General features: G+C 35.6%; 1 protein-coding gene across 12 annotated transcripts in view; it reads left to right on the top strand.

The window, feature by feature from the left end:
• ATRX (ATRX chromatin remodeler) overlaps positions 1–13,648 on the top strand; it is a 333,614-nt gene that overhangs the window by 259,757 nt on the left and 60,209 nt on the right. For 11 of the 12 annotated variants that reach the window (XM_049107206.1, XM_049107207.1, XM_049107205.1 and 8 more), the window contains 2 exons: positions 646–799; positions 5,692–5,798. In XM_049107206.1, the coding sequence (XP_048963163.1) occupies positions 646–799; positions 5,692–5,798 (261 nt within the window). Of the gene's footprint in view, positions 1–645; positions 800–5,691; positions 5,799–10,870; positions 10,933–13,648 lie in introns of those variants that run through there. The other variant, XM_049107208.1, reaches the window with a different exon arrangement.

Genomic DNA, 13,648 nt, shown 5'->3' with positions numbered 1-13,648 from the left:
AAGATTGTTTTTCTCTTGATCTCTCTCTCAGTCTGTTTTCTTCCCTCCCTCTTCTCCTCCCTACCTCTATCTGTCTCTCTTTGGTTCTTTTTCTCTCCTAGTCCCTGTCTTTGTGGGTTTATATTGGGAGTTATACTCTCAGTGCCTGGAATGGGAGGGGGGGCTTTGTCTCTTTAGGGTCTCTGATTTTCTAGCCCCCCCCTACTCCCAGGCACTGTTTCTCATAGTTGTACTTTCTCAGAGTCTTTTGCTTACTCTCTCACTTGATTTGCCTGCCCCCCTTCAGTGTTTTTCTTCCTTTGCATTCTTTTGTGCCTGTTTGTATGTCCCACTCCCTGTCTCTTTCTCTCCCTCTCCTAGGGTGGGTTTGTCCCTTCTACTCCACTCCCCACTTTTTGTGTTTTCCTCATAGTAAAGCTCTCTCTTTCCTGGGGTGGTATTTTTTTCTCTTTTTGCAAGAAGGTGCCCTCCTTCTCCCTCATCCTCCTTTTCTGTCTTCTTCCTTCCCTCCTCCTCCCTTCTCTTTCCTCCCCACCTCTCCCCACCCCCTCCTATCTCTCTTGGTCTCTTTCTTAATCCTTCTCAGGATCTATGAGTTTCTTTCCTTATTTGTCTACTTATTTATATTTCATTTATTTTATTTAGGTAAAGCTACTTCCTCTTCTAATCCAAGCAGTCCAGCTCCAGACTGGTACAAAGATTTTGTTACAGATGCTGATGCTGAGATTTTAGAACATTCTGGAAAAATGGTACTTCTCTTTGAAATTCTTCGAATGGCAGAAGAAATTGGGGATAAAGTGTAAGTTTCTCCTATTTTTATTATATAAATGAGCCTTTTTATAAACTTTCTATTATGTAAACAGTTTATTTGAAGAAATTTGTTTTGTTTTCTCCCTTTCTAAAGATGTAATTTATTTAGTAGTGTATTAATAGACAACTACTTTCCTTCTAAGCCACTAGTTCTGAGTACATATTCTGGTTATTTCTTCAGTGCTGTTTTCCATTTCTGGCTATTGCCCCTTGAACTTATTTCTTTGAGCCAAGCCTCTAGTGAATATCTATATTTCACTATCTTTAAAATTATTTTTCAGTCCATGCAGTGTGGTTCCTACTTTATTGAGATTTTTTCCCCTAAGTCATTTAGTTACCTTTTAAACCCCAAATCTAGTGGATACCTCTCAACTTTATTTCACCTCTTTGATTATTCTCTTTCATTTCTCCTTTGTTTTTGTTCTTGTTTGTTTTACTTAAAGCATTTGAGTCCCCATTCACTTCCCTGCATTCCTGCGCTCCAATCTCATTGTTCAAATTATTATTCAAAAAACATACTTTTAAAATTTTGAACCAGACTTACTGTTTAGGTTGTTATAAGGTCTCAACGCGATCATAAAATATTTTTAAAATGTATCTGTGATTCTTTTAATAACAATTTAACATAAGGCTTAAAATAAACCTTTTATCTTAAATTTCAAACTAAAGAAACTAATCTTTAACTTTATTGGGAAGAGATAGACCCACTATTAATATTTCTATACCATCTTTTAATATACCTTTACTGTTAACACATTCTAATATACTTGTATGTCTTTTCACTGGATAGTGAATTATTTGAAGACAGACTGTTTTATTATTTTTTATTAACCACTATACCTTGCATTTAGTAAGTACTCACTAAAATTGGTTTTTGTTGTATATTGCCTCTTTATTTATACAGAAACAAGTGGTTCAATAAGGGATGATGTTGGCCTGGAATGGAGTGGTAGTATTGGAGGTAAAGGTTATATTTTGAAATAGAAGCAATAGGATTTGGTACATTAATGTAGGGCAATAAGAATGAGAGAGTAGTTAAATATGATTTCCAGACTAAGTGGCTGGTAGATTATGGTGTTGCTTACTAAAATGGAGAACAATAGTAAAGAACTAAGTTTATTAAAGTTAATAAAAAAAATTCTGCTCTGGCCATGTTTGAGAGGCGTATTAGATATCTGTGAGAGATGTAAGTAGAAAGTGGGTATTTGAATTCAGAGTTCCTAAAAGTTCAGGAGAGATTATTGCTGTGACATGCTCATGCTTTTTTCTGCTACCAACTTCTATAGTTTAAAATTAATATTTGGGGGGTACTGTACAAGAATTCTAAGAGTGTGGAAGAGATTTTAGTGGTCTTTTAATTTCCTAACCACTATAAGAATCTCCTGTACCATGTTCATCATAGCTGTTCTAACCTCTCCTGTGGTAGAACATTTGCCATTTTAGAAGGTATAGTTGAATACTTCAAATTTTTAGAAATTATATCCCTATATTTAGTTTGTACTTTATCCCTATATCTGTTTCCCTTGGTTTGGTTAAAAATTGAACATATCTGCTGCCTGTTTTTATACTCTTAGAGTGAAGTTTTAAAGTTATAAGCCCAACCAATAGACATTATCAGTGTCAAGGCTATAAAACTATGCATTTCCGTAACTGTGATTACCACTATTTTTTATTTGTCCATCATTTCCTTATGGAAATCTTCACACATAAAAATAGCAGAAAAAAATTTATAGTGAATACCCATATACCTGTCACCTAGAATCTATACTATATTCTATATTTTAGTGTACTTTCTTTATTACATAAAAGTTTATCGATGCATCTTATTTTCCTGATGCCTTTTAGTGTAGGTTGCAGACATCAGTACTACTGTTTCAATTGTCTCCTCTTCGAAAACGGTGGGCTTATCTGTCTTGTCACTTTTAGCTTCCTCTTCTGAGTTAATTGATCTTTTCTTTATATGGCATAATTTCAGGCCTGACCATATGGTCTTGAACATACTTGAATTTTTTAGCACCCATCTTAAAATACAGTCACAGTAAACAAAAATACTTCAGCTGAGTTTTGATTAACACAGAGTTATAGTGAAGCTCGTTTTTCTTTATTGTGGACTCTATACTTCCATTCATGGAATCCAATAGAGAGGTTCTCCAATACCTAAATAACACTGGTGGCTCATATTAAACTTATGGCCAACTGAGACTCATTTTTTTTAAAGAAAAACTGCTGTCAAATCAGATTCCTCTATTCTCTATTTGTGTAGTGGATCTTTTGACCCAAGTGAAAACTTGGTATTTCATAGGACAAGAGATAAGTGAATTTTTGTGATTTTTAACCAGTGGTGTGTTGATAAATGTTTGACAACTGACTCTTCAAAAAATGATAACAATAGAGAATGCAAAGAAGTAAGAAAAGCTGATATCTATGATAAAATACTCTTACCATGAACCAATTTTAAGCTACCAACAGTGGTGGGAAAAAATGCTAACAATGACTTTCTTGTTTTAAGCAAGTTACAGCTAACTCCAGTACACTACTGGTTTCAGTCCAGCTCTTCTGACTTGTTTTCCATGATTTAAACATGAAATTTTTATTGAATTTTAATTTCCAGATTTTTGATATGTATGAATTTGATTTGTAGTGCTTCTGTATTTTCATATGGGCCATTAATAAAATAGATAAAGCCAGAATAGTTTGTATAAGTATGAAAATTATTACCAATCAGGGCAGTAGTTTATGTTATCTGCAACTACAAAAGTTAAGAGATAACCATTAGTATGTTGCCACTTAGTCCTAATAACACCTATTTCATAATGAGATTTTTCTGAACTCAGTTCCAGGTTCCCAGAACCAGCCTTAATGTGGACTCAAGTCAGCCCTTTTCCAAAATAGTAGCCCAGATTCCAGATTAATTTCAGTTAAATAAATAATTAGTATTTCTCAGAAATTAAGTTTCCCAGTTATAAGAACTGCCAAAAACTTAATTTGTCGTTCATTAGGAATTGATTCAATAAAGTTTTTGATTCTAGGAAAAATAATCAGTCGACTGAGGGATCAAGACTGTTGGTCGTTTACACTGAGTACTAGGAATACATTCATTTCCTTACCAGTATTCTGGGAGTACCAACTGGGAGACAGTAGACCCCTGTTGTGCAGAGTTTAGGAAGTCATACAATAGCCAATTCACATGTTGTTAACTCCAATAGCTGTTTCATAACTGGAGTTGTTCTTTTTAGTTCTACTAAATCTGAAGACCTCTAGCAATGAGTGTTGAAGGATCTTCTGGAGTCATAAAAGCATATCTTTCCTATAGTACAGCTTTCAAAATCAAATAAAACCAAACAATATGCTCGAACAGGTGTCTAGTTCCTTGTATACTGACCTACTTTGCATATATAAGGGAGAGAACAAACCCTCCTTTATCCTTTATTCTCTTCCTAGACTTTTTCCATTTCCTGTATATAATTATGTCCACTTCTCACCAGTGGAATAGATGAGAGCAGTGGTTTTCAAACTATTTCTCAGAACCCATGAAAATTGGTGAAAAGAGGAGGCTAGAGCAGAGGCTGAGGAGCCAGTGACGCTTTTACCTTCTTCTTCCACCAAGGCCTAAAGCACCTTGCTTGCTTGCTTGCTTGCTTGCTTGCTTGCTTTAAAAAGATTTATTTATTTGAGAAAGAGCATCAGTTGGGGGTGGGTAGGAGGTGGGGTTGAGGGAGATAGAATCTCAAACAACCTCCCAGCTGAGCATGGAGCCTGCTGTGGGGCTCAATCTGTTAACCTTGAGATCATAACCTGAGCCAAAGTCAGAGTCAGACATTTAACCAACTGAACCACCCAGGCACTCCTACTTAATAATAATAAATTAAAGTCTTGATTTACATTCCAGTTAGTTAACATACAGTGTAAGGTTAGTTTCGGGTTAAACGGATGATGGAGATTAAAGGATGCACTTGTGATGAGCACCAGATGTTGTATGGAAGTGTTAAATCACCATATTGTACACCTGAAATTATTTATTATATTTTGATACCACATAAGACTTCATGTGAACAAATAATTTCATGGCTAAAAATAGGGGTTAGAAAATACTGGGATAGAGAATCAGGAATCTGCAGACATATTTGAGATGGAGCAACAAAGAGTTTTTAGACTGTGTACAAGTCTAAAATTACTTGAATACTTTTATTAGGAAGACTTTTTTCTTGTATTCTCTAAATAGTTTCTTTTGTATACTACAAATTTTTAATTTTGATGAAATCCATTTTATCAGCTTTTTTTTCCCATAGATCATACTTTTGGTGTTAGGTCTAAGAATTGTCTAATCCCAAGTTTCTAGGATTTTCTTCCTTGTGTTTTTCTAAACATTCAACGGTTTTACATTTTAACATTAGATTTATACTCCATTTTGAATTTTTTTGTATAAAGTGTGAAGTATAGGGCAAAATTCTTTTTTTTTTTTGCATATGGATGTTGAATTTTGCCAAGACCATTGTTGAAAAGATTATCCTTTTTCCACTGAATTGCCTTTACTTCTGCGAAACACTATTTAGTTAACTATATAGTGTGGCTCTATATTTGGATTCTATATTCTGTTCCATTGATTAGCGCTTGTCCCTTAATCAGCACTACACCATTCTGATTACTCTATCTTTGTAAGTGTTGAAAACATGTAGTTATTAGGCCTCCAACTTTTTCTCTTTCAAAGTTGTTTTGGCTACTCTGTGCGCTCGTCATTCTTTAGAATCAGCTTGTTAATTTCTCAAAATTCCTACTGTGGTTTTGATTAGAATTGTGTCGAATTTATAGGTTAATTTGGGAAGAAGTGATATCTTTACTTTATGAACCTTCTAATCCATGAACACTAATCCATTTTTTTAGCCTTGTTTTCAGCCAGTCTCTCATATCTCTGGACTTGATTGAAGATTTTCTTGAATTGGCCAGTAGGGAAAAGACAGAAGATAAAGATAAACCTCTTATATATAAAGGTGAGTTACATACAAGCTTTTCTTTTTTTTTTTTTTTTTTTTTTTAAACTTTTATTTATTTATGATAGGCACACAGTGAGAGAGAGAGAGAGGCAGAGACACAGGCAGAGGGAGAAGCAGGCTCCATGCACCGGGAGCCCGACGTGGGATTCGATCCCGGGTCTCCAGGACCGCGCCCTGGGCCAAAGGCAGGCGCCAAACCGCTGCGCCACCCAGGGATCCCCATACAAGCTTTTCTATATCATAATTTTGAAACCTTCATTTAAACATATTATACAATCATTTTAACAATAAAAGAAAAAATAATCTCTAGACACACAACTTTTACATACACATTTTTTCCCTGCACATTCTTCTTGTCCTTATCTATATAAATATGGTCATTATTATTGCAATTCTAACATGAAATAAGATTTTTTGTTCTTATAAAGAGTTTTATTGACATAATTCAGATATCATTCAGTTCATCCATTTTAAGTGAACAATTCAGTGGCTTTTAATCTTTTCATAGAGTTGTGCAACTTAAAAAAAAAGAGTTGTGCAACTATCACCATAATTATCAACTGTTTTAATCACCACCAAAGAAACCCTGTACTCTTTAGCTATTACCCTCCTACCCCTGCCTTCCACTTCTTTAAATCTTAAACAGTCACTAATCAATATACTTTCTGTTTCTACAGATTGACCTATTCTGGAATTTTCATAGTAATAGATTCATACAATATGTGGTCTTTGTGACTGGCTTCTTTCACGTAGTATGTTTTCAGGGTTCTTCCATGTGGTAGCATGTGTCAGTACTTCATTTATTAGGCCATAAAGATCTAATAATCCATTGTATGGATAATACCCACATTTTGATTGTACATTTATTCATTCATAGATATAGGGTTGTTTTCACCTTTTAACTATTGTGAATAGTGCTGTGATAAATATTTGTATGGAGGTTTTTATTTGAGCATCCATTTTCACTTCTTTTGGATATATTACTTAGGAATGGAATTATTGGGTCATATGGTAATTTTAACTTCTTGAGGAACCACCAAACTGTTTTCTACTGGCTGCACTATTTACATTTCCACAGGCAGTGTATAAGGGTTCCAGTTTCTCCACATCTTCACCAATACTTAGCTTCTGTTTTGTTTTATACCTCAGAGGTATTGTGGGCTTGGTAAAGGCCATGCAATAATGTGAATACTTAAATAAAGGGAGTCAAATTGCATATAAAAGTTATGTTTACGTTATGCTGTAGCCTGTTAAATGTGCAGTAGGATTATATCTTTTAAAATGTGCATACCTTAAGTAAAAAATACTTTATTGCTAAAAGTTGCCAACCATCATCTGAATTTTTCAGCAAGTTAGAATTTTTTGCTAGTGGAGAATTTTATTTATTTATTCATGAGAGATGCAGAGACATAGGTAGAGGGAGAAGCAGGCTACTATCAGGGAGCCTAATGTGGGACTCAATCCCTGAACCCCAGCATCATGCCCTGAATCAAAAGCAGGGCTCAACCACTGAGCCATCCAGGCATCCTATCTGATCAGGGTTTTGATAGGGACTACATTGAACTTGTATTTCATTTTAGGAAATATTACCATCTTAATATTAAGTCTTCTGATCCATAAACATAGGATGTTTTAGCATTTGTTTAGATCTTTAATTTTCTTTCACCAGTATTTTGTAGTTTCTAGTGTATACATATTACATGTCATGTGTTAAATTTATTCTTACTTATTTTATTCTTTTTGGTGGTATTGGTTTTTTTAAGATTTTATTTATTTATTCATGAGAGACACAGAAAGAGGCAAAGACAGGCAGAGGGAGAAGCAGGCTCCCTGCAAGGAGCCCAGTGCAGGACTATCCCAGAACCCTGGGACCATGACCTGAGCCAAAGGCAGATGCTCAACCACTGAGCCACCCAGGTGCCCCATTTTTTGTGGTATTTTAAGTGGAATTTCTGTAATTATATTTTTGGATTGTTCCTTGCAAATGTTTAGAAAAATTGAGGTTGGTATATTAACTAATTTATTAATTCTAACAGTTTTTAAGTCAATATTTAAAGGATTTTTCCATATACAGGATTGTATTATTTGCAACTAGAGATAATTTTCTTTTTCCTTTCCAATGTGGATTACTTTTATTTCTTTCTCTTACCCAATTTCCCTAGTTAGAACCTCTAGTACAGTGTTGAAGTGACAAGAGCAAACATCCTTTTCTTGTTCTTAATCTTGTGGGGAAAGTATCTGATCTTTCACCATTAGTATGATGTTAGTTGTGGTTTTTTTCGTAATGCTGTTTATCAAATTGAGGAAGTCCCCTTCTATTTCCAGCGTTTTAATTGTTTTTTTTTTTAAATCATGAATGGTGTGGGATATTGTCAAATGATTTCTCTGCATCTATTGAGATGATCATTTGGGTTTTTACAATTCTGTTTATCTGGTGCGCATTACTTTGAATTGCAGATGTTAAACCAACCTTGCATACCTGGGATAAATCCCACTTGGTCATGATGTATAATTCTCTTTATATGTTGCTGGATTCTGTTCACCAGTATTTTGTTGAGGATTTGTGTATCCTTATTCATAAGACATAACTAGTTTTCAGTTTTGTTTTCTTTTAATATCTTTGTCTGGTTTTGATATGAGGCTAATACTGGCTTTGTTTAATGAGGTGGGAAGTATTCCTTTCCCTATTTTTTGATAGAGTTTGGGAATAATTGTTATGAGTTCTTTAAATGTTTGCCAGAATTCAGCAATGAAGCCATCTGGACCTGGGTTTCTCTTAGGGGTAGTTATCATCATCATCAACAACATTATTAGAAAATATATCGAAACATAAAATTTATTAATATTTTGTCAGTGAAAAAGCAACCTATAGAATAGGAGAAAACATTTGCAAATCATGTCTTGTAAGGAGTTAATATTCAGAATATATAAAAACTACTGTAATTTAACAACAAACAGATAATCCTTTTCAAAAAAAATGGGCAAAAGATTCAAATAGACTTTTCTCTAAAGATAATATACAAATGACCTACAAGCACATGAAAATATGCCCAACATCATTAATCATGAGAGAAATGCAAATCAAAACCACAATGAAATACAACCTCATACCTATTAGAATGGCTACTGTCAAAAAAAAAAAAAAAAAAAAAAAAAACGAAAAAACCCAGTAAATAAGAGGTTGGTGATGATGTGGAGAATTTGGAATATTTGTGCACGACTGACAGGAATGTAAAATGGTAACAGCCACTGTGGAAAACAGTATGGCAGTCCTCAAAAAATTAAAACTAGAATAAATATGATCCAACAATACTACTTCTGGGGATATACCCAAAAGACTTGAAAGCGTGGTCTCAAAAGAGAGATTTGTACAGCCATATTCATAGCCACATTATTCATGATAATGAAAAGGTAGAAACAAATCAAGTGTGTATTGGATACACATTATTCACAATAATGAAAAGGTAGAAACAATCCAAGTGTGGATGACTAGATAAACAAAATGTGGCATATACACACAATGGAACATTTTTCAGCTCTTGAAGGAAATCTTGTCACATGCTACAACCCTGAAGACATTATATTAAGCGAAATAAGCCAGCACAAAAAAGATGAATACTGTATAATTCTATTTACTTCAAATATCTAGTCAGACTCAAAGAGACAGAAAGTAGTAATGGTACTTACTGTGGGGAAAGAGTGAATGGGGAGTTGTTGTTTAGTGGGTATAGAGTTTTAGTTTGCATAATGAAATAGTTCTGGAGATCCATTAACACACCTGTGAACTATACACTTAAAATGGTTAAGATGGTAATTTTATGGTATGTGTGTGGGTTTTTTTTTTTTCCACAGCATGAGATGTTATATAAGCCAAGTGCTAGCAGAGATTGGGTACTGAGTTTTGTTTGTTTTGTACCAAATCTTTCTGCTTTGTCTGTCTTTTGTTAAAAATGCTAATTTTAAAAAACTGGTAAGAAATAATGGGACAAGAAATTTAAAACTCTGTAATGATTTACTTACTAAGACAGATTTCTATCTAAAATCAATGGACATTAAATTAAAAAAATTATGAGTATCTACCAGCTATTATGCCAATGACTAGGAAACACAGTTTTAGTCCCTTTCTTGAGGAGTTAATAGTCTAATGGTGAATACAGATACTAAAGACAAAAAAAATTGAATGCCCAGGAAATTGAGGGGAAAGTATTTCTGTGATTGATTGATTTAAAAGATTTTATTTATTTATTCATGAGAGAGAGAGAGAGAGAGAGAAAGAGAGAGGCAGACACAGGCAGAGGGAGAAGCAGGCTCCATGCAGGGAGCCCAAGGTGGGACTCATCCCGGGTCTCCAGGATCACACTCAGGGCTGCAGGCGGCGCTAAACCGCTGCACCACCAGGGCTGCCCTATTTCTGTGATTTAAAAAGGGGTTGTTCTAATCCTCTGCCTCGAAATATTTCAGACAGTTCCTTAGTATGCCTTAACCATATTTTTCCAAATCAGTCTATTAATAGGAAAAAAGCCAAATTGGGAGGGGAGAGATAGGAAGAGAAAAAAGTTTTTACCATTTTGAGCACTTTTAAGTGTATAATTATATGGCATTAAGTACACCCATAGTACTGTGGAACCGTCACCACCATTTTAAAATTTTACTTTTGCCGAGGAGCAAATCCATGAAGCTCCTTATGTTGTCATAACCAGAAGTTCCTCTCCCTGCAAATTAAATTTTGATTTTTTTCACTGATCATTTCATAAACATTTTGATGTCACTACATATATGATGTTATGTATATTACTTTCAGCTCTACAACAGTCTGTCCAGTAAAATTGTAATTTACTTAACTATTTCTCCATTATATTATATCAAGATTATTATATTGAATTTTTCACTATTAATAGGTAGTCTACTGTAGGAACCTGATGATAGTAGATTTTTAAAATTTTCTTTGGGTTAAATATCCATGTAAAATTAGAGACTTTAAGGTATACTATTTTTCTATTTGAGAATAATACAGTATATGTTATGAATACTATTTATGGTACTCATATTTCTTTATCTAAATATTAAAGTTGAGGGACGCCTGGCTGGCTCAGTTGGAAGAGCATGCAACTTTTGATCTCGAGATTGTGAGTTCGATGCCCATGTTTTTTTTTTTTAATTTATTTTTTATTGGTGTTCAATTTACTAACATACAGAATAACCCCAGTGCCCGTCACCCATTCACTCCCACCCCCCGCCCTCCTCCCCTTCTACCACCCCTAGTTCGTTTCCGAGAGTTAGCAGTCTTTACGTTCTGTCTCCCTTTCTGATATTTCCCACACATTTTTTCTCCCTTCCCTTATGTTCCCTTTCACTATTATTTATATTCCCCAAATGAATGAGAACATATAATGTTTGTCCTTCTCTGACTGACTTACTTCACTCAGCATAATACCCTCCAGTTCCATCCACGTTGAAGAAAATGGTGGGTATTTGTCATTTCTAATAGCTGAGTAATATTTCATTGTATACATAAACCACATCTTCTTTATCCATTTATCTTTCGTTGGACACCGAGGCTCCTTCCACAGTTTGGCTATCATGGCCATTGCTGCTATAAACATCGGGGTGCAGGTGTCCCGGCGTTTCATTGCATTTGTATCTTTGGGGTAAAACCCCAACAGTGCAACTGCTGGGTCGTAGGGCAGGTCTATTTTTAACTCTTTGAGGAACCTCCACACAGTTTTCCAGAGTGGCTGCACCAGTTCACATTCCCACCAACAGTGTAAGAGGGTTCCCTTTTCTCGGCATCCTCTCCAACATTTGTTGTTTCCTGCCTTGTTAATTTGCCCCATTCTCACCGGTGTGAGGTGGTATCTCATTGTGGTTTTGATTTGTATTTCCCTGATGGCAAGTGATGCAGAGCATTTTCTCATATGCATGTTGGCCATGTCTATGTCTTCCTCTGTGAGATTTCTCTTCATGTCTTTTGCCCATTTTCCATCTGGTCCAGTGTATCCTTTAAAGCTCTCGTTTCTTTGGAGATGTTTGCTTAGAAGACCTATCGAGTATAGAAAGAGCTAGATTGAAGTCACCAAGTATAAGTGTATTATTATCTAAGTATTTCTTCACTTTGGTTAATAATTGATTTATATATTTGGCAGCTCCCACATTCGGGGCATATATATTGAGGATTGTTAAGTCCTCTTGTTGAATAGATCCTTTAAGTATGATATAGTGTCCCTCTTCATCTCTCACTACAGTCTTCGGGGTAAATTTTAGTTTATCTGATATAAGGATGGCTACCCCTGCTTTCTTTTGAGGACCATTTGAATGGTAAATGGTTCTCCAACCTTTTATTTTCAGGCTGTAGGTGTCCTTCTGTCTAAAATGAGTCTCTTGTAGACAGCAAATAGATGGGTCCTGCTTTTTTATCCAGTCTGAAACCCTGCGCCTTTTGATGGGGTCATTAAGCCCGTTCACATTCAGAGTTACTATTGAGAGATAGGAGTTTAGTGTCATCATGATATCTATTCAGTCTTTGTTTTTGTGGAATGTTCCACTGAACTTCTTCTTAAAGGGGAATTTTAAGAGTCCCCCTTAAAATTTCTTGCAGAGCTGGTTTGGAGGTCACATATTCTTTTAGTTGCTGCCTGTCTTGGAAGCTCTTTATCTCTCCTTCCATTTTGAATGAGAGCCTTGCTGGATAAAGTATTCTTGGTTGCATGTTCTTCTCATTTAGGACCCTGAATATATCCTGCTAGCCCTCTCTGGCCTGCCAGGTCTCTGTGGAGAGGTCTGCTGTTACCCTAATACTGCTCCCCATAAAAGTCAGGGATTTCTTGTCTCTTGCTGCTTTAAGGATCTTCTCTTTATCTTTGGAATTTGCAAGCTTCACTATTAAATGTCGAGGTGTTGAACGGTTTTTATTGATTTTAGGGGGGGATCTCTGTATTTCCTGCATCTGAATGCCTGTTTCCCTTCCCAGATTAGGAAAGTTTTCAGCTAGAATTTGTTCAAATACATATTCTGGCCCTCTGTCCCTTTCGGCGCCATCGGGAACACCAATTAAACGTAAGTTTTTCTTCCTCAGGCTGTCGTTTATTTCCCTTATTCTATCTTCATGGTCTTTTAATTGTTTGTCTCTTTTTTCTTCAGTTTCCCTCCTTGCTATCAATTTGTCTTATATGTCACTCACTCGTTCTTCCACCTCGTTAACCCTCGTCGTTAGGACTTCTAGTTTGGATTGCATCTCATTCAATTGATTTTTAATTTCTGCCTTATGAGCTCTAAATTCTGCAGTCATGAAGTCTCTTGAGTCCTTTATGCTTTTTTCTAGAGCCACCAGTAGCTGTATAATAGTGCTTCTGAATTGGCTTTCTGACATTGAATTGTAATCCAGATTTTGTAACTCTGTGGGAGAGAGGACTGTTTCTGATTCTTTCTTTTGAGGTGAGGTTTTCCTTCTAGTCATTTTGCTCAGTGCAGAGTGGCCAAAAGCAAGTTGTATTGGGAAAAGGAGAAAAAGAGAGGAGAGAAAGAAGGAAAGAAAAGAGAAAGAGAAAAAAAAGGAAGAAAAAAACGAAAAGAAAGAAGAAAAAGAAAGAAAAAGAAAGGAGAATAAAGGGGGGTGGGGGAAGGAAACAAATCAAAAAGCAAAACAAAACAAAACAACAACAAAAAAAGAACCACGGGGGAGTATCTTCTGATTCTGTGTAGTTTAAGTCCCTTGGCTTCCCCTGGAACTTTTCCGTCTAGCTGGTCTTCTGGGGGAGAGGCCTGTTGTGCTGATTTTCAGGTATTAGCAGTTGGGGGATCTGCTGTGCCCCTGCCTGGTGCAGGGCTCAGTGGGGGTTGTTTACCCCGTG

The sequence above is a fragment of the Canis lupus genome, chromosome X (assembly GCF_003254725.2).
Source record: "Canis lupus dingo isolate Sandy chromosome X, ASM325472v2, whole genome shotgun sequence".
NCBI lineage: Eukaryota > Metazoa > Chordata > Mammalia > Carnivora > Canidae > Canis > Canis lupus.
Note: the sequence above shows the minus strand (reverse complement) of the source record. Positions and strands in the feature narration are given on the sequence as shown.